At 35.2% G+C, this 21,523-nt stretch overlaps 2 protein-coding genes across 2 annotated transcripts in view; both read left to right on the forward strand.

Moving 5' to 3' along the window:
* The window catches only part of nol6 (nucleolar protein 6 (RNA-associated)), a 31,361-nt gene extending 29,073 nt beyond the window's left edge, over positions 1–2,288 (forward strand). The window contains exons 22-26 of the mRNA XM_056458479.1: positions 302–426; positions 523–612; positions 700–900; positions 1,025–1,126; positions 2,026–2,288. Coding sequence (XP_056314454.1) covers positions 302–426; positions 523–612; positions 700–900; positions 1,025–1,126; positions 2,026–2,175 — 668 coding nt within the window. The 3' untranslated portion in view covers positions 2,176–2,288. The remainder of the gene's footprint in view (positions 1–301; positions 427–522; positions 613–699; positions 901–1,024; positions 1,127–2,025) is intronic.
* Positions 2,289–3,142: 854 nt separating this feature from the next.
* On the forward strand, positions 3,143–20,435 carry arsk (arylsulfatase family, member K). The gene is made up of 8 exons (XM_056458480.1): positions 3,143–3,467; positions 3,584–3,713; positions 3,809–3,968; positions 7,680–7,962; positions 10,398–10,569; positions 10,649–10,873; positions 16,777–16,992; positions 19,945–20,435. The coding sequence occupies exons 1-8, from the start codon at positions 3,336–3,338 to the stop codon at positions 20,217–20,219; spliced, it is 1,593 nt and encodes a 530-aa protein (XP_056314455.1). The 5' UTR covers positions 3,143–3,335; the 3' UTR covers positions 20,220–20,435.
* The last annotated feature ends 1,088 nt before the right edge of the window (positions 20,436–21,523 follow it).

Genomic DNA, 21,523 nt, shown 5'->3' on the forward strand with positions numbered 1-21,523 from the left:
AATTGTAAGTATTTAAAGTAGGCACTATCCTTATAAATAACATGCATATATGCAATCTAAACATCTACATTCATGCCTAAAAATGCCTCAAAATACATTGTTGTCCAACAGCTACAATATTTGTCAAACTATAGTAAGTTTATTGATTTGATGTCACTCTGTGGACAGCGTAATACAGAAGGGTGAGGAGGCTGTACGTATATTATCATATTGGTTGTGCGTTGTTAACGTGGACATGGTTAATTCTAATAAATATGATCTGATCATTCCGTAGATACTGAAATGGGTATTTTTGTTTCAGTTGCTGACATCACAGATATAAAGAATGACTTTGTGTCTTCGAGAGAATCTCTCCCCACCATGTTTATAGCTACTCCTAATGACAAGAAGGTCTCCATCTGGACTAAAAAGGTTCCTTCTGTGCAGGTTTGTAGATGTTCTTAATTACACTTTTTGACCGGTTATAATATTTGCTGTATTATACAGAATACAAACATTACTGGTGTTGTCTCCTCCACCCAGATGCTCCAGCGGGCTGTCATGTTGGCAGCAGAGAGTCTGCGTGTTTTAGAGAATCAGCTTATTGACTCCAAGCAAAAACAGGACGTTCGGGTCAGTTCTTCAATATTCAACCTGGATTACTCAAATATAGGCAACTATCAGCATTTTAACCTCCATGTTTCCTTTCTTTGTTTCTAGGTGGTATTTCGTCCTCCTCTGGAGGCTTATGATGTTCTGATCCACCTCATTCCACAGCAGGTTCCTCTGTTAGCTAAAGCTGTGGATGCTCCTGCCCTCAGTTTCCAGCAGGGCACCTTTAAAGGTGAACCAGTGGCCTCAGGAGGAGCTCTGCCAGTCATAGACTTCAATCCAGTCCAGCTGTATCTGTCTGAGCTCAGGGTTTGTGTAGCTTTTAATAAACTGTTGGCTCAATCCTTTTATATTATGGTCTGTCCCATTTTTTTAGATACCATTGTAATCAATCAGATCCATCATGTACCAATTTTTAATTTCTGTTTTTAAGGATGCATTTGGAGACCTGGCTCTGTTTTTCCATGACCCATTTGGTGGAACCGTGATTGCTGTGCTGTGGAAGCCAAATGCCTTCGAGCCACGACCTTTCAAGGTTCCTCAATTATATTTTTAGCTTATATTTACTATTAATATGGTGTCCGAAGTTAAACTACTCCTATTATGCTTTTTTCCCTAATTTTGTTTGTTTATACTAGATTACCAAATGCTGAACTGGTCACACTAGGTTGACTCATTTGTATTTACTGAATAATGATACTCCACCAACATGTAATCACTGACAAGCTGCTCTCACCATAGAACATATTGCATTAGAGTTCGAAAGTTTAACTGCCATTAGACAAGATTTTTATTAAGAAAACACGTTGATGGGAAGAATTTTCAGTTATTTATTACATATTGAATTGAAAAATTGTATTTAACTTTTAATATACATTTTTGTGAATTTTATTTTTATCTATATATTTGTTTGTGTATTATCTGTTATTTAAATATGACGTTGTTCATATCATGTAATGTTTTTATGTATAATGATTTTCCATGAAATAGCCATAAGTTGCTAATGTGGCAATAAATAAACACAACCCAGACCATATCTGAAATTCAGATCAGGAGGCTCAGTACTTCTAAGAAAAAAAAGGGATACAAACAGCAAAGCTTTGGCCAGTTTTACAATATCATTCCCATATCTTTAGCAGTGAATGCAAAGTGTTTCCTTGACATGCTAAAAACACACCAGATTCTTACATTTTCTGAACAACCAAGGATGAACATGGGCTGATCTGTTACAAGCACCTTTTTTTTTTCTTTTCTTTTTTTTGCAATAACTCCATCACTTTAATCGTTGAAATTGTCCACGTAGCTTACATTAATAAACACCTGCATTATCCACTACTTGACGTAATATCCCCTTTTAAAAAAATTAAGTACACTTCAAGTGATTTTAATTTCAGTTTTTGCTATTTCATGACTAAGTAATATTTCTGTTGTCAGACATCTTTAATGAATGCCCGACGCGTGGAAATGAATGGTGATGTGGCAACCACGGTGCCAAACGTAGAGGCCATCCTGCAGGATTTCCGCATCATTGGGGAGGGACTCGTCAGAAAACTGGAACTAAGGACAGAAAAATGGATTGTCTAGGATCTGGCAGTGTTTTCTATGGAAACAACTGTGCATCTTGCGTTTCCGTGTGTTTACTTGTAACATTAAATGTACTCTGTGCTTTGATTAAATTCTCAGCATCTGCCTTTTAACATTTTGCTTTGTTGGTGTATTTTCATAACAAGATTGTTCTCTTTATACAATGTGTGTGAATTACTTTTCTGTGTAATTAAGACTGAATCCACCTTTGTAAAGAATTAAGCTGTTATATTATTCATTATAAATGAATGTCACAAGGCATTTCATTATACCCCAGAATCATAATAAAATATGATCTGAATAAAAACATTTTAGGACCATAATAACAGAAGTTGCTCATATTTTAGGACCATACTTTTTCCGCTAGGACATCATGGCATTGTTGAGCCAAAACAAAGACACTGAAATGTTATAAGGTCAAAGTATATGTCCATTGAAACAGCCCATCGTACCTTTATTCTGAGCCTATACACAGCCCTGTCTGAGAAACTGCGATTATGAGTCTTCCATTTTTCCATTTTACATCTACTGCAAAAGTGAAAGAACAATTGTGGCTTTATTTTCTCCATCTGAAATATTTTCTTATATCTGATTCTCACCTACACTTAAGTACAAAGCTAATATTGTAAAATGAATAAGGTTAATGAAGCTAATTTCATGCATAAAGTATATATGATATTTGACCAGTCTGGTTTAAGCTGGAAATGGCCAAACATCTCTAAAACAAGCCAACCACCATAGACTGGGTTAAGCTGTTTTTTCAGCAGGGCTTTTTTTTCATTATTTGGTTAACAGTACAGTGCATTTACCTGAGCAAGTACGCGTTTATTCTAACTGACAGTTTTAAGGGGAGTATCTAGTTATTACTCAGTATATATTATGACTATGATAAGTATATAGGCATTATGTGAAACAGGACTGTCCGGTAGGTGGCGGTATGTACCTGCTTGTTTACGGAAAAGGAAAACATGAGGTGAATGTTCCGTATAAAGCAGAACTTGCAACGTTTTTTTAAAGTAACAACTTAATAATTAAACTAAACCGACAGTCTTTCTCCTGTTATGTTTTATGCAAATTTGCTGTTTCGTTGCACACGTTACCGTTTCTCGCTGCTTAAGAAGAGAGGCTTTCACAGCTTGAAACATCATTGTTAACAGTAAATGGCGTTTGGATGCACAAACATGCTCCGTGTGTTTGTGCTGTTGATTTTTAACGTGAACGCTTACTGCATGTATCTGAACTGGACATCACATGACAGACCAAACATAGTCATGATCATGTCTGACGCCTTCGTAAGTCACTCGATTTATATACTAAAACAAATTCTGGCTGTGTTTCAATAGAGAGCTGCTTTACTAATAAGAAGACGCTTATGTAACTCAGTATGTTTGTTTTCCTGTTTGTGAAGGATGGCAGGTTAACCTTTCAACCGGGCAATAAAGTTGTGCAACTCCCTTACATCAACTATATGAGGGAAATGGGCTCTGTTTTTCTCAACTCATACACAAATTCGCCCATCTGCTGTCCTTCCAGGGCAGGTAGAGGAATACACTGCCTGTGTATATTAATATAACTACATACAAAACAGAATTAATCATCAAATAATCATGTTGCTGTACTTCTGTGTTGGCAGCCATGTGGAGTGGACAGTTTGTGCATTTGACACAGTCTTGGAACAACAATAAATGTCTTCATCCTAATGCCACAACATGGATGGACAACTTAAGAAAGAGTGGGTACCACACTCATAGCTTGGGGAAACTAGACTACACTTCTGGGCATCACTCTGTCAGGTGACTTTATTTGTATCTGAAAATATATTAAAGGGATAGTTCACCCCCAAAAATGAAAACTTCCTCAGCGTTTACTCACTCACCCCTAGCGTTTGAGTACACTCAAGTGGTTCAAAAGAATTTATTTTTTCTGTTAAACACAAAACAAGATATTCTGAAGTGTGTTGGGGGAAATGTCGTCATGATCCACAAAACACATTTACACAAATACTACTTGTTCAAACTACTTATTTAAAATGATTTGAAACAGCGCAATTTATTTACTTTATATTTACACTTACTATTTGTAACTTAAGTTATGTTCAATCCACTTAAATTTGTAAATACAATTAAGTTAACATAATTGATTTGTGTTGGGACAACATGAAGGGATTGTGTGTGGAACCCAGCATTTTTTTTTACGGCGTATGATTGAACAAAAATACAAAGAACGCCAATGGCTGTTTTTTTCCAAATATTCTTCAGTATATCTGTCTTTGCGTTCAACAGATAAAAGAAACTCAAACAGGTTTAGGATCAAGTGGAGGATGAGTAAATGATGGCAGAAATTTTGTTTTTGGGTGAACTATCCCTTTAAGGCAATCTCTCTCTCACACTCACACACACATACATAGAGGTCTCTAAACCTAACCAAGGCTACATTTATTTGATTAGAAGAATAAGTTAAAGAAGTATTGTTAATTTTTTTGTTGTTGTTGTTGAATGTAATATGTCACACTGCAAAAAAAAATTTTCTTACTTAGATTTTTTGTCTTGATTTTAGTCCAAGTATCTACACTAGAAGTTGTTAAAAGGCCAGGACCCCCACCCCGTCTCAGCAGGGTGTTTTCACACTTCTAGTTTCAGGAAAGTGGGTGAGTCCAGCTTTATTTAGGTGGGAGTGGCGAGTGGCGAAAGAGGGAAGGGTTTGCATTAAATGAGGAGTTTCAATACGTGCACTACAGCTGATTTTCACACCGGCAATCATTCAGAGAGCAGCGTTTACAGCGGATCTGAGAGCTGTGTGAAAGTGGAGGATTTTCAGTCCATAATATTGTAGTGGTATTACTGTAAACTTATTAACTCAATCATTTTGACTAAGGTATGTCTTTAGAAACTGAAAGAGTACTGCTGACCATAACTAACTTTGCCATCTGAATAAGCATAAACAAAGAACGCTGGTCACACACTTACCAAATCCGCAGAGGCCGGACAATCAATGAACTGGAACTGCGTCTTTTTTTAAAAGAAGACGAGTGGCAAATCCAGATTTCCAGATTCAAAAAGCTCTTGTGTAAAAAATGTTTCTTAGAAATATTTTGTTAGCAGACCACTGTAATCCAACAGCTTGGGTCCTCATGCGAGCTGTGCTCTCATTGCAGGGAAATGGAAACAAAACTTCTGTTTTGGCACGTTTATAAACACAACACTGATGACCCATGTCTCCGAACAATTCTTCTTCTACTTGTTTGAATTATGGTTGGCAACACAATGTGGCGTCTCTCTGAACAAAAAAAAAGTAAAAAGGTCTTTGAAGCTAAATCATGCATATTAATGAAGTTGCATCTCATTCACAATAGAGCACACTGATTGGCTTGAACCAAGTCTATCTCATGAATTAATGCTGAAAACTCAAAGACGTCACGTTGTACCGGCTGGTACAGACATCCAATCTCCACACTGGCATTTATACAATGATCTCATGGCCGTGACGTTGCTTCAAAATTAATTTTTAACCTGGAAGAAAGAATTTGCTCTAAACAACACAAAAACACAAGTGGTGCTCACTGCAGAGCCACTTGGGCAGAGCTGAGCTTCAGCAAGGGGGAGCTTAAGCTCCCGCTCCTCCTTCCTTGCACTTCTTCTACGAGTGATGTCACTTGGGGTTGGGGTTATGGGTGGGGTGGGTGTATGCATTAAAACAGCTTATAGGAGGAGGAGTGAGAGCTCAAGCTCCCCCTCATTGGTGCTCAAGTGGCTCTACAGCGAGCAGTGTCTCCAAAAACAACCAATTTTCACTTTTTAGTTAAATATGTGTCTTAATAGTGTCTTTAGCAACGTGGGACATATATATATAAATATATATATATATATATATATATATATATATATATATATATATATATATATATATATATATATATATATGTATATGTATATATATATATATATGTATATACTGTCAACATCTCAAAAAATGGGTTTTAGTGTTTCGTTAATCGTGACTCTTTAAAACAAGAAGTATTTTCTACATAAGCACTGTGGTGCTAGTTGATGAGTTGATTGCTGTAAAACAAGTCGTTTACAAAATGTCTTTTACAATGCAAAAAATGCTTTTTTTACGGTCTTATTTCTTGTCCAAATATATTTAAAAAAATTTATCACAAAGCATTTTCTGCACAAGTAAAAAAAATATTGTCTCGTTTTTAGAAATAATAAGTGTAGATTAATTGAGTTTTTCCTTAAAACAGCAAAATAATCTTATTTCACAGTGAAAACAAGTTTTGCGTACCCCATTGGTAAATTGTTTTGCTTGTTTTAAAGAAATACTCACTAGATTTTGACTAATTATTTCTGAAAATAAGACAATAATATGTGCTTGTCTAGCAAATGCCTCCTGATTTTAGAATTTTTTGATATTTGCACTAGAATCAAGACAAAAACCATTAATAAGAAAAGCTTTTTTTGCAGTGCATTTGTTTATGTGATGGCAAAGCAGAACTTAAGTGTCACATAATCCTTGGGAAATAGCTATAATATGATTATTTGCTGTGGAAACCTTCATTTATTATTATCAATGTAAAAAGGTGTTACATAATATTTTTTAGATATTTGACACATAATGATTTATTCATCTTTGAACATAATTATTTGAGATGGAAATATTTTGTAACATTATAAATGTCTTAACTGTAGCCATTGAGCATGTCAAGTCATCTTCCAAAAAAAAGATTGTTCCTTCAAAAACAATCATTGTTTCTGTTTTCTAAGCCATTCTCAAAGATTATCTAAAGTTTTATCTTTCTGTCAACACTTCCAATTCTAACACTAACACCCTATTATATGTTATAAAATAGCTCTAATCCTTTAACACTATCTAACATAATCCGCATGTCTTTGGACTGTGGGGAAAACCGGAGCACCCAAAGGAAACCCACGCAAACACAGGGAGAACATGCAAACTCCACACAGAAAGGCCTCCTGGTCCAGCTGGGGCTCGAACCTATGACCTTCTTGCTGTGAAGCGACAATTCTGCTAACCACTGACTGAAGTCACAATGCCACTCTTTTCTCTGTTCTGTCAACTTATAAAAGTACTTTCATCTAACACAATGGTCTCATACACAACTCCTGGAGAGCCACACTTCCGCTCCAACCACCTCCAACTCACTTTCCGTTCTTCTATTTCTAAACACAAACACATAATCTGACATTTCCCCCTCTTCATTTTTTAATTAATGTTGCTGTAGATAAAAACATCTGTCAAAGTTAAATGATTAAATGTAGTGTAATAAAATTATATAAATGCATAACTGTACATATACTTAAATAGCTGTTTGGAAAGTCCAAAGTGCATTAGGAAACCAAATATCTACTAAAGTGTCAATTCTTTTACCTAAAGCTATAACCAGCACATTCATCAAGTAAAACATTTGCTTTTGTATGTTTAACGATATCAAAACAACAGATATACTGTTGAAAAAAGCATCTAGACACCTTCAACTCTTTCAGTAATCGAGTGGAGGCCTGGACCAGGGATGTTCCTTTCCTGCTGAGACAGGAGGGCCGTCCAGTCACAGATCTGGTGGGTGATGCATCCACAAAAAGGGTGATGATTAAAGACTGGACCATCACTGATGCTGCTGTCCAGTGGATGCGAAACACTACAGCATCTCTCACCCAGCCGTTTGCACTGTACCTGGGGCTGAATCTTCCCCATCCGTACCGTACCGACTCACTGGGACCTACAGCAGGGGGCTCCACCTTCCGAACCTCCCCGTATTGGCTAAACAAGGCAGGTTGCTTTCCCTTTAGTAGGATTAAACACTGTTGATTCAACTTCAAATTGTAAATCAACTTAATGCACAGTGTTTTTGAGTTTTAGCTCAAGTAGTGTAGTTGACTATTTAAGTTGAGTGAACTTAAAAGAAACTGCTGCAAGTTGCCTTACAATTTTAAGTTGACTCAATTTTTTTAACAGTGAAGGCAGAGCTCACCCACAAATAAAAGTTCTGTCTTCATTATAAAGTTTTTAATGCTGAAGATATTTTGAAAGAAATTGGTAACCAAACACCTTCTGGTGCATGTTTATTTTCATAGATATTGGGACTGGATTTGAGGGGTAAGCTGTCCCTTTAAAACATTTGGGTTTTTTTTTTGGAATTTGAATCCAAAGAATCTGAAGAAAAAAGTAAAATATTGTGACATTTACACAAATGGACAAGCAGGAATCCCATATAGAAATTTGATACATTGCAATATATGCAAATTACATGTATGACATAATTCATGTTTGGATTTCACATGTATAATTTATATAACATAAATCTGGGATATATTTCTAGATATTGCAAAAATATGATTTACATATGTTTTTTTTCCAACTATTGGAATTACAAATACGAACATATATTGTCACGCACAACCATATCTAGGGTTTACAGAGAATGGTCTAAGAAAGAGAAAATATCCAGTGAGTTCTGTGTGCACAAATATCTTGTTGATACCAGAGGTCAGAGGAGAATGGCCAGACTGGTTCCAGCTGATAGAAAGGCAACAGTATTTGTTACAACCGAGGTATGCAGAAGAGCATGTCTGAACGCACAACATGTCTAACATTGAGGCAGCTGGGCTACAGTAGCAGAAAACCAGAACAGGTGCCACTCCTGTTAGCTAAGTACAGGAAACTGAGGCTACAGTTCACAGAGGCTCACCAAAATTGGTAGATTGGAATAGAAGATTGGAAAAATGTTTCCTGGTCTGACGAGTTGCAATTTCTGCAGCGACATTTGGATGGTAGGGTCAGAATTTGGCATCAGCAATATGAAAGCATGGATCCATCCTGCCTTAAATGAACGATTCAGGCTGGTGGTGAAATGGTGTGGGGGATAATCTCTTGGCACACTTTGGGCCCATTAGTACCAATTGAGCATCATGCCAACACCACAGCCTACCTGAGTATTGTTGCTGACCATGTCCATGCCTTTATGACCACAGTGTACCTATCTTCTGATGGCTACTTCCAGCAGGATAACACGCCATATCATAAAGCGTGAATCATCTCAGACTGGTTTCTTGAACATGAAAATGAGTTCACTGTACTCAGATGTCCTCCACAGTCACCAGATCCTAATCTACTAGAGCACCTTTGGGATGTGGTGGAACGGAAGATTCGCATCATGGATACACAGCCGACAAATCTGCAGCAACAGAGTAATGCTGTTATATGGACCAAATATTTATATGGACCAAAATCTCTGAGGAATATTTCTAGTACCTTGTTAAATCTATGCCACAAAAGATTAAAGCAGTTTTGAAAGCAAAAGAGGGCCCAACCCGGTACTAGTAGGGTGTTCCTAATAAAGTGGTCTGTGAGTGTATATGGACATACTGTATATCAGATTTATGTTTGAGATTAAAACATACCATAATCTAGTAATTAAATTACTCTTATTTTACCATTTCAAGAGTGTTAATCCCATGACTGACGCTTTTATATTTTTATAACATTTGTTTCACCTTTCGCTATTTTTAATAAAAACTGTATTTATTTCATTAATTGTAATTAAGCTGGAATAAAGTAAAACATAAATATTAGATGAGAAACTTAAACCATTAATTATACATATTAGAAATGTTGCAGATATCTTGGCAACTAACTGAAAAAAGTGGAGGGCTAGAGTTACTGAAATAAAAAGAAATAAGAGTTAAAAATATTTAAAAAACAAACACAATGGCCAAAAAACAAATCAATAAACTAAAAATGAAAACAGAATCAGCAGATTTAATGTATTAGTTATAAATATATGCTATAATAGTATTAAATTAACACAGAAATAAAACTACTTTTATTTTATTTACATATTTTGGATAATTACCAATTAATATATAAATTATCTCAGGTTTTGTCTGCCTGGTATATTGAAAATGGGATTTCAACTTACCTCTCAAAGTTTACGTCTCACAATCTTTTTAAGAATTATGACTTTATGACAATTATGAATTTATCAACTTTAATCAAATATTCGGAATTGTGAGACGTTAATTGTTAAGTTTATAGCTTGAACTTCTAGGCAAAACTTAACAAAATTTTAACTTGCAATTCTGAGAAGAACAGATGGTATTGTGAAATGTTAAATTAAGATTGTGAGAAAGGGGAGGATTAATGTTTATTACAAGCTACCATTAATACCAGTGTCTTCACTAATACTTCACTATTTTCTGTCAAAGGTTTCCTACAATCAAGTGTCTGTTCCAAAGTGGCTGCGTTTTGAAGATATGCACCCTGTGGATTACTACTCCACCGTCACTAAAAATTGCAGTGGCCACTTCACAAAAGAAGAGATCAGAAACATAAGAGCCTTTTATTATGCAATGTGTGCTGAAACAGACGGCATGTTGGGTGAGCAGCCAGAGCACGTCTAAGTGCTGTTTTGTCTCTGAGTTTGATGTGATGACGTTCAATCATTGTGTGTCTGCAGGTGAGATAATGGCGGCTCTCAGAGACACCGGCTTGCTGAACAAGACAGTAGTTCTTTTCACGTCAGATCATGGCGATCTAGCCATGGAACACAGGCAGTTTTATAAGATGTCTATGTTTGAAGGCAGCTCTCATGTTCCTCTGCTTATAATGGGCCCAGGAGTGAAGTCTGGCTTTGAAATCAGTCTACCTGTGTCACTTGTGGATATATATCCTACTGTGCTTGGTAAGAGTGGTATTAGTACTAGTATTAGCATAATTAGCAAATTATTCATCTTCTTCTCTAGAATGAATTGCGTTTTTGAGAATCTAAAATGCTTGAAAACTCACAAAACTTTGCACATGCGCCAGAAGTGGACAAAATTTACGTTTGTTATAGGTTTCGGAAGTGGGTGTGGTAAAATGACTCAACAGCGCCACCTATGCACGTTTGACAAAGTAGCCCCCGAGCTATGTTTCACGCACACGTACGAAAATTGGAACACACATGAAACATGCCAAAACCTACAAAAAAATCTCTTGGAGTGAAATCTCAAACCCAACAGGAAGTCAGATATTTTTAACTACCTCAACCGAAAAAGTGCAGTTTTGGCTATTTCCAGGCGTTGTATTTTAACGAACTCCGCCTAGGGAGTTTATCAGATCAACACCAAAATTGGGTATTGTCATCTAAAGGGATTGGCGATGTTAAATCGCAAAGCTCTAGAGGTTTCATCAAAGACCGTGTCCGTGGCGGCCTGACAAACCTCGCCATGGAAAAACAAGCTGTTATAACTTACTATGTCCAGTCTGCCCTAAGTTCCACACCTTTGATTATAGTACTATACTGAAGTCATCTACATGTCAATATTCATACACAGTCATAGCGCCACCTGCTGACAGAAGTATGAATGACAAAAATAGCTAACATTGTCAAGTTTTTTATATTAACTTAAATTATTATTGTCCATTATGCTCTGTCATCCTAAGGCCACCGGGTGGCGGTGAGCCCAGGTGTGAGGTCCCTTTCATCGCTGCTTGCAGCTTTAATATATTTTATTATTTGTCACTTTTTCAGCAGTGCTAGTTTCCCAATGCAGATTTTTTTTAATAAAGCTTTTGTTTAAAGAGTTAGTGTACCCAAAAATGAAAATTCTGTTGTTAAATACTCACCCTCTTGTTTCAAACTCGTGAGAAACTTTGTTTTTCTTTGGCACACAAATTAAGATATTTCAGTTGACATTCAAGAGTTTCCTCATCTTTTATAGACAGAAATGGTCATGAAAAGTCCAGAAAAGGAAACAAGAATATTGACCAAACTTTCACGTGACTTCAGTAGTTCAACTGTAATCATATGAAGCTCCAAGAACACTTTTGTGCCCCAAAAAAGCTGTGGAAAAAAAATTGTTCACCAATGTCCTCTGTATCAGATCAGGATGGGTTGATGACACTAATAGCAATACATCAAACTGCCTGTAGTGAACGGCACCCTGATTATAATATTACAGGTTTTATTACCCTTATTTACAGGACAGTGTTTGAAGTGAGGTGAGCCTTTGTCTCATACTTTTTTTCTCATAAATTTTACCCATACTCAAAATTTTTCCACTGCTTTTACCCATCCAACTGCAAACACATTTATATTGAAGAGTGAAAGCAAACACACAGTGAACATATACTCGGAGCAGTGTGCAGCTATTGCTTCAAGCATCCTTGGAGCAACTCACCAGCACCTCAGCTAAGTATCAAAGATAGAGTAAGTGAGGATTATTCACTCCTCCTATATTCAATTCCTGCCAGGACCAGGAAAACAAACTCACTCAGTTATAAAAGTGTTCTTAAACTTCTCATGATTGCAGTTGAAACACATCAAATGTGTAACATAAAATGGCTTGATAATGTTTTTGGTTCATTTTCTGGACTGTTTTGGGACTCCTGCTCTCTATGGAGGATGAGAGAGCTCTTAAATACCATCTAAAATATCCTAATTTCTGTCCTGAAAATGAATGAGAATCTTAGGGGATTGGAATAACAAAATGAGTCATTAATAACAGAATTTTCATTTTTGGGTAAATGAATCCATTAAAGCGATGGTCTTAAACTCAATTCTCTGAGGGCCACAGCTCTGCACAGTTTAGCTCCAACCACCTCCAACTAATATCTGCTTAATAGTTTCCAGTTGTCTTGAACACCTTGATTAGTTGGATAAACTGTGTTTGATTAGGGTTGAAGCAAAACTGCAGAGCTGCGGCTCACCAGAAGTTTGATACCTATGCTTTAAGACAGGGGTGTCCAAACTTGGGCTGTTTCTCAATTCCAAGAACGCAGCGAACAGACTCATGGTCTTGCAGAGACCGGTCTTGCCAAGTGACCTCGGAAGAAAAAACTAGGGAGACCATGAGAACGGAGAATGCGTCCTGTGAGAAATGAAATGCTGCATTCTTCCCTGGTTCTTCCTGATGGTCACATGACCTCACACGTTTTTTAATGGAAAATTATTTAAACGCTATAGCATTCATACAACGATTTATTGTTTTTCCCCTTTTCAATATATATACTATTTACTAAGACCTTACACATATATGTTGCACAATACAAATAAAACAAATTTTAAGACAAACTTCAGCAAAAAAACACCCTTAATTTGTTTATACCTTTATTAAGATTTTCATGGTAATGTTTACTTTCACCGTTTCATTTAGGGAAACTCCTTAGATAAATAAGTTTTACCTCTGCTTAATCGAGTTTTGCGTTCAAGTACGCATCGATGCGTCCTCGATATCAAGAACACATCCGGAAACTTTCACACGTCCTCCGTTCTTGTGGTTTTGAGTTTTGGAATTAAAATTTGGCAGTTGATGATGACATTACATGGGGACACAAGTTCGCTGAAGAACGCATGTTGAGAAACAGCCTCAGTCTTGGAGGGCAGGTGTCCTGCTGAGTTTAGCTCAAACTTGCTTCAACACACCTGCCAGGAAGTTTCTATTATATCGAGTAAGGGCTTGATTAACTGGTTTTGGTGTGTTTGATTAGGGTTAGCGCTAAACTCTCCGGCCCTCCAGGACTGACTTTGGACACCCTTCCTTTGTGTATGTCATGTGTGTTCAACCCTGTTTCTGGAGATCGCCCTTCCTGCAGATTTCAGCTGCAACCTTGATCAAACACACCTTTTTTTAATTACCAAGAGCTCCTTCAGATCCTACTTCATTGGTTTAGTTGTTTTTGATCAGAATTGAAGCTAAACTCTGCAGGAAGGTAGATCCTCCAGGAATCACAACATGAGAAATATTGATTTGAAGTAAAGACATATTCAAAAATCTAGCAACGGTACAAGCCAATGGCTTTAACAAGGAAAATTGCAATCACATCAATGACAAATCGTCAAGTTTATTACAAAATATACAGTGTCTCGCAAAGGTATTTATATCCCTTGTGTTATTCATATTTTATATAGCAGATTTTGCCACAGACCATAATGACAAAGCAAAAAACAGAATCATATCTTTACAAATTTATTAAAAAAAGAAATAACTGAAATAATTACGTTTTAGAAGTTTTTGATATCTTTAAACGTGTAATTGAATTACCTTTGGGGTACATTGAGGCAAGTTCCATCTCTTTCAGAGTTAATTATAAAATACTACTTCTCACTTTTAAAGCCATCCACAATCTTGCTCCTCCATACCTTACTAATCTTGTTCAAATTGCCACACCTTCTCGAACACTCTTTTTCCATTCACTTCACTGTTCCCTCTGTCCGCTTTGTCACCATAGGGAGCAGATCCTTCAGCCACTCTGCTCCTCAGCTTTGGAATTCACTTCCTCCTGATCTCTGTAATTTAGACTCTCTTTCACAATTAAAATCCAAACTCAAAACACATCTGTTTAGAACAGCTTATTCTCTTTAACCTGACAGCATTTTTTTTTAATTGTATTGTATTCTATTGACTTTTATTGTTTTTATTTGAACTGACTGTTCTAGCTGTCTTGTACGGTGATCTTGAGTGTCAAGAAAGGCGTCTTTAAATAAAATGCATTATTGTGATTATTAAAAGGGATAGTTCACCCAAAAATGAAAATTATGTTATCATTTGCTCTCCCTCCACATAACAAACCTGTTTGAGTTTCTTTCTTCTGTTGAACACAAAGGAAAATATATTGAAGATTGTTGGAAAGCAGCAGCCATTGACATTTATTTTTGTTCCTTCTACTGATGATTGGCTGCTTTTTTCCAACATTCTTTAGAATATCTTGTTTTGTGAACAAAGGAAAGAAATTCATAAAAGTTTGAGTGTGTGCTTAAATAATGAGGAAAAATTCATTTTAGGGTGAACTATCCCTTTAAATCTGAGCTCTGGCTTGGCCACTTTTATGCATGCTGTTGACTGTGTTTTGAAGGTGCTTGTCAATTTGGATGGTGGTTATTCAGCCTAGTATGGGATTCTGATTGCTCTGAACTAGGTTTACAAAAAGGATATATTTGTGACATACATATTTGAGAAACATTCTTAGTGCAGGACACTGCCATCACCGTGCTTCATACTGTATATATATATATATGGTTCCTGATTTCCTCTAGACGTGATGCTTGGACAAATATTCACTCGGCAAGAGAGTTTTGTTTGTCACAATCTGAAAGTTCTTTAGGTGCTATTTTTCCTTACTTAAAATGTCAAGCAGGTTTTCACTCACTGAGGAGGGGATTTGAATCTGCTCACTCTGACATAAAGCCAAGATTATTGAAGCATTGCAGTGATTTTAATGCATAAGTAAGTTTCTCCCATTTTCTAATATGATCATAGCTTAGCCAGTTTGCCAGGAAGAGGTTGTTCTAGTACCTTCTATTCCAAAAATCAGTTCCTTAACAGATTTCTCTGCACTACAGGCTGGTTCTATGACCTAATAGTTTGGTTTTTGGACCAATACAGATTTTACCCATACTTTATGTTGACAGGTGTGTGCCTTTCCAAATCTTCATTCATCGATTTTCCTTTGGCTTAATCCCTTTATTCTTCAGGAATGACAGCAGAATGAACCGCCAACTTATCCAGCTTATGTTTTACATAGCGGATGCCCTTCCAGCTGCAACCCAGTACTGGCCAATTAGGTTGATTCAATTCACCTATACCGCATGTGTTTGGACTGTGGGGGGAAACCGGCTTGCCACCAATTTAGTCCTATCAAAATTGCAAAACATATCAAAGATTATTTAGGGAAACTGAATAATCTGAAATGGAAACCTGAGCTCTTATTAATGCCACATAAAATTAAGTAGTATTAATACTTCTGCAAGTCACTGTAAATGTGTTTTTTTTACTTGAATCCCACTAACTGATGTTCCAATGGCAAATGATGGGTAAAAAAAGTAAAAAAGATTTTAACCAAAATCTTAAAAATTCAGATAAAATGTATTACTATTACACACTTACAAAAAACAAACATTGACAAAACCAAACTATTGTCATGGACGTAAACAAGAAAATGGAAATAATCGATAGATAATATTGATAGATATCATGATATAGTACAGTTTCTGTAAATTCAATCAGTTAATAGTTTATATATATATTGACCACAAGTAAAGGACTATTTCTTTTTTATATTTTAAAGTATATACGCAGAAATATACTCCTACATGTGGTCATATTTCTCCGTTAATTTAGAACTTCAGGCCAAATGTTTGGCTAAAAATGTAGAAATATAAAATGCATTTTAATAAAGCATAAAACACTTCAAAAACGAATGATTGAAGGTGTAACTTAAAAATAAAAAAGCTAAATAAAATGCAAAATGTAAATATAGCCCTTTCAAAATTGCGACTTTCTCACGATGCAGTTATTCATGTTTCTGTCTGCATCCTCGTAATGGGAGTTTTTTACGCTCATGTAAATGATGAAAAAGGATTAACAGCGTATTTTGTGACACCAAAAGATAAACGATAGAGCATAATATGAAATGATAGACTTTTTATTTTATACTTATATTTTTATATACATAATATTTTTTGCATAATGTTTATATAATTTTTTACATATTTTTATATAATTACAATCCTTTTTATTTTCTTTATGCACATATTTGTTTGTTTTTATGAATTATGACCTGGCAATATCATCTGTTTCCATCTGCTCTTTGTGTTTTTGTTAGATCTCGCTGGTGTCCCACAGACAGGGGGTCTCAGTGGTCACTCGTTGATCCCTCTGATATCTCGAGTCAGCATTTATTCAGCAGAGCCTCATCCTGCATGGGCGTTCAGTGAATATCATGGTTGCAATGCCAACACCTCCACTTATATGCTGAGAATTTCTGAGTGGAAGTATATCGCATATGCAGATGGTTTGACCGTTCCTCCGCAGCTCTTCAGTGAGTTTCATCTGCTAAAAAATATCTTACAAAACCTATACTTTATGTTCTTTGCTCATAATATTCTGCTCAACAAGGATCTGATGTTCTTGTTATGATTTATAGAGATGAAGTCCAAACTTTTATTTCCCAAGTGTTGTTTAATGCAGAGAAGATGTTTTTCAACACATTTTTAAATGTAATAGTTTTAACTTTAACTTAAGGGACTTATTATGCCCCTTTTTATAAGATGTGAAATAAGTTTCTGATGTCCTTAAAGTTTGAATGTAAAGCTTCAGCTCAAAATACCTGACAAATAATGTTTTATAACTAGGGTTGGGTATCGTTTGGGGTTATTCCGATACCAGGGGTCCATTCTTCGTACGTGGATTACTCAATTAGCTGGATTTGGTTGTTGACGATTTGACACGATACAGGATTGTTTCGTTCTTCAAAACTCATACAAAAGATGTTGTCATAGCAACAGTTCTGGAAGCTCAAACCTGCTAGGGCCGAGGCTTATTTTATGTAAACAGGATTAGATCAGGTCTTTTCAAGCAAAAATAATGCTGAAAGTATGTACTGAATGCTGATATTTTTTTTACAGTAGTAACCTGTAGATTATATACACTTGGGAAAAAGTAAAATAGTAAAAAAAAAAAGTTTATATATACACATTTATAATTTATAATAATTAATAATATTTCATATTAAATAATTTATAATATTTATGTTTATATACATATAAGTTTAAAACTATATATAAATAAAACTAAATATAAATTAAAAAGTACAAAAATGGCCATTAATTATTATTAATATGGATTTTTTTAACTATTTAAAGGTACCGATCCACCTTTAGTACAACTTCTGTAAGATAGTAGAAATGCACAATATTCAACTGTTTTTGTTTGTTTTTTATAAAGGAATAATAATTTATGCAGTTATGCACGTTTTGACAGCTGATATACCAGAGATTGGATGCTTTGCAAAAGTTGCAGACACCTTTACCAATATTAAAATGCTTTTTTGATGCAAAATTAATTTAAATTCCATACACCGCAGTTATCAAGATCAAAAGATCTAGGATCTGTCAAATCACCCTTGATCATTTAAGCGATTTTCGAAGAACGGATCCCAGGGCTAAAACAATATTTTTAAAACGGTACCAGTGCCAAAACAGTGCCTGAACCGATACTTTTGAGCCTCAAAAATTCATATTTTATATATTTTAATTAAATTGCATTAATATGTTTCTTTTAATTATTTGTTTGTTAGCATGAATTTAAGACTTTCATTATACAATTAACATTACATTAGCTTACAACTAACCTGTGGAATGGCTGTCATCAAAATCAGTAAACACTTTTATCTAAGATTGGGGCTTGTGACTATGTTTACATAGACATCAGTAATCTAATTATTTGCCTTCATCTGAATAAGACAATAATATGATTAAGGTTTTTACATGAGTTGCTTCTTGAATGTTCCTTTCATGATCCAATATTATATATTATAGTACATAGATTAGATTAACGTCATTACGTAGCCACACTATCCACATTTCCTCCAGAGTTTCTTGTAATTTCGGGTGTTTCGTTTTAAATTTTTCGACTTTAACTGCAGTTTGGCAGTTTCCCTTTCATTCAGCAACATATTGTTCATGCCCCTGTGACAAACTGAGGCATTGAATGAGATTATGAAGTAAGGACTGGTGGAAGAGTGTTGATTTAATTGAATTTGATACAGCACACCAAATGGAAAGAAAAGTGAGACGAGATCGCTACCTACTTTGCCACCGTGCTGCCCTTTAGAATGCTTAGTTTAAGCAAATTTGATGTAATGATCCGATCATGCGTGATGATTAACGGAGGCGATCACTGGTTGCGCCATACTGCACACTTTGCCTTTTATATCTAAGCAATAAGAACAAAGGAATAACATTGCTGATGGTGTCCGTATCCCTCAAAGTTGTTTAGGATTAAATGTTAAAAAATGGTGTGACACAACACGTACTTATGTGTGCTTTGGTGCACCCCTTGATGCTTCTACGTCCTTGTCGCAGCACCATTGGCACTTAAATTCATATGCTGATTCGGTCTAGTTGGCCCTATTTATAACTCTTTGAAACTGCCCCTTTTAGGCTTTGATCCTAATTGTGCCGTTTTGTTGACTTTCGCTTTAAATTCAAATGAAATTTGAAAAGAAGGCGGAGCTAAAAATGTGTATGTGTCAGTATAGTGGCAAATTCAAAACTCGAATGGCCGACAGCTGCTTCTCAATCAGCACTGTTTATTCTAATGAGGGAGAGATGGTCACTAGTGGGCGGGTCTTTTCCCCTCTGATGACACGTACAAAAGAAGAATGTCAATCAAAGTGTTTCTGCAGACTGTTTTTATCAAGTGTGATTATTAACAATATAATTAATGAATATTTACCATTAAAGGCCTGATATATTCACAGACTGTTACTGCACAACTGTCTTTAAGCCCCTTATAAATATGATTTTTGCGTAGTAGGTCCCCTTTAATAACTAACTTCTGATAACTAATTTACTTTGTATATGCCATGATGACAGTACATAATATTTTACTAGATAATTTTACAAGATGCTAGTATTCAGCTTAAAGTTTAATTTAAAGGCTCAAGTAATTTAAAGGCTTAATTAGGTTCATTAGGCAAGTCATACTGTAGCCAATCAAAAAATATATCATAAGGGGGCTAATGATATTAAATTATTTTTAAAAAATATATAAAAATTGAAAACTGCTTTTATTCTAATCAAAATAAAACAAATAAGACAGAAGAAAAAAATATTATAGCAAATACTGTGAAAAATTTCTTGCTCTGTTAGACATAATTTGGGAAAAAACTAAACAAAATAAGAAAATAACAAATTCACAGCAGGGCTAATAATCTTTGCTTATATCACAACTGTCCTAATTTATTGTCTTTGAATTTTCTCTCCTACAGACTTGTCCAAAGATGAGTCAGAATTGAGAAACGTTGCATCACATTTCCCTGATGTATGTCAGGATTTGGACAAGCTGCTACGATCCATTGTGGATTATCCCAGTGTTTCAAAATCTGTTCACCGCTACAACAAGCAGCAGTTTCTGGAATGGAAGCAAAGTCTGGGGGACAGTTACACTCAGGTCATAGCAAGCTTGCGATGGCATATTGACTGGCAAAAAGATGCCAAGTCTTATGAGAGAGACATTGAGGAGTGGCTGTTAGGGTTTGACTGACCATCCGGTTTCTGTCTTTTCATGATCAGCAAAAAATAAGAGACAATTTCTGTTTCTGTTTGAAACTAATCAGCAGTGTGGTCTGGTTTGCTACCCAGACAGTGTACTTGAAGCGCAGCTTGCATCACATAGGTAGGGCAGAATCTGCAGACATTTTTTTACTTTTTCTGCTGAGAATTTTGTAAAAAGAATTTGGGGATTTATGCGGAATGATTTTAGGAGTATCATAACTAAAAACTTAATATATGAAATAAAAATTTTATTATTTTTTATTTCATATATTACGTTTTTAGTTATGATACTACTAAAACCTAACTTTTATTTAATGTTTACAATGCAAATCTTATTAGAACCACTTATTTGGTAAACAAAGCAAGTCTATCATATAATATCTCTACTAAAAGACAGAAAATGTTACTTTACAAACTATATTGTAAATAAATCATTTGAACATTTTAATATTATTATTATTAGTAGCATTATTATTATTAGTAGTAGTAGTAGTAAAATTTATTTAAAAACCGAATAAATATAAATTTACACACATTTACACAAGTAAATACATAGACTAAATGATTGGCTAAAACTCTGCGGATTTCTGCACGCACAGATTCTGTGTGATCCTACACATAATGCTTACGGTAATGTCTGTGGTTGCTTGATTAATTGCACTTTACTTGTGAAATTACATTTAAAAGATGTGATTTTTCATGTTTTTAAAGATATTAATTTAATTAATAATATAAATGCACAACCCTTAGAACCCTTAGTCTTTTACAGTTATTTTATATCTTAAGTATATATCTTTTATATTATAAGTCAACAGAGATAAATTCATGATTTTTAAAAGCAGCAGAGGTTGACAAAATGCTGCACAACTTAGAAAAATCCTGTACAGTATGAATAAATAAAAAAAAATGTAATAATGTATTTTGTGTAATATATTATTAATATAAATGGTACAAAATTGGCTTAATTTTCTTTATTTAAAAAAATTGTTGTTTATTTTATTTATTTATTTTATGACATATTGTTATGTCCCTGATGTTAAATGTCTAGGAGTGGGAGTAACAGTGAACTAGTGAACAAGTCCCCTGCCTTGACGACAACACTAAATTCAGTTAAAGAATTTATTAACAAAAATGTACAATAATAAAACATAAACTGGGAAGCAAAAATAGACTTCAGGAGGGGGGAAAGGCCAAAACAACAAGCAAAAGTACACTCTGGCTAGTTAGGGAGTAAAACTGTCTAAACTGACAACGTAAAATTAAATTAACAACAGAAATGTACACCAACTCTCT

Source organism: Danio aesculapii, chromosome 5, assembly GCF_903798145.1.
Source record: "Danio aesculapii chromosome 5, fDanAes4.1, whole genome shotgun sequence".
Classification (NCBI taxonomy): domain Eukaryota; kingdom Metazoa; phylum Chordata; class Actinopteri; order Cypriniformes; family Danionidae; genus Danio; species Danio aesculapii.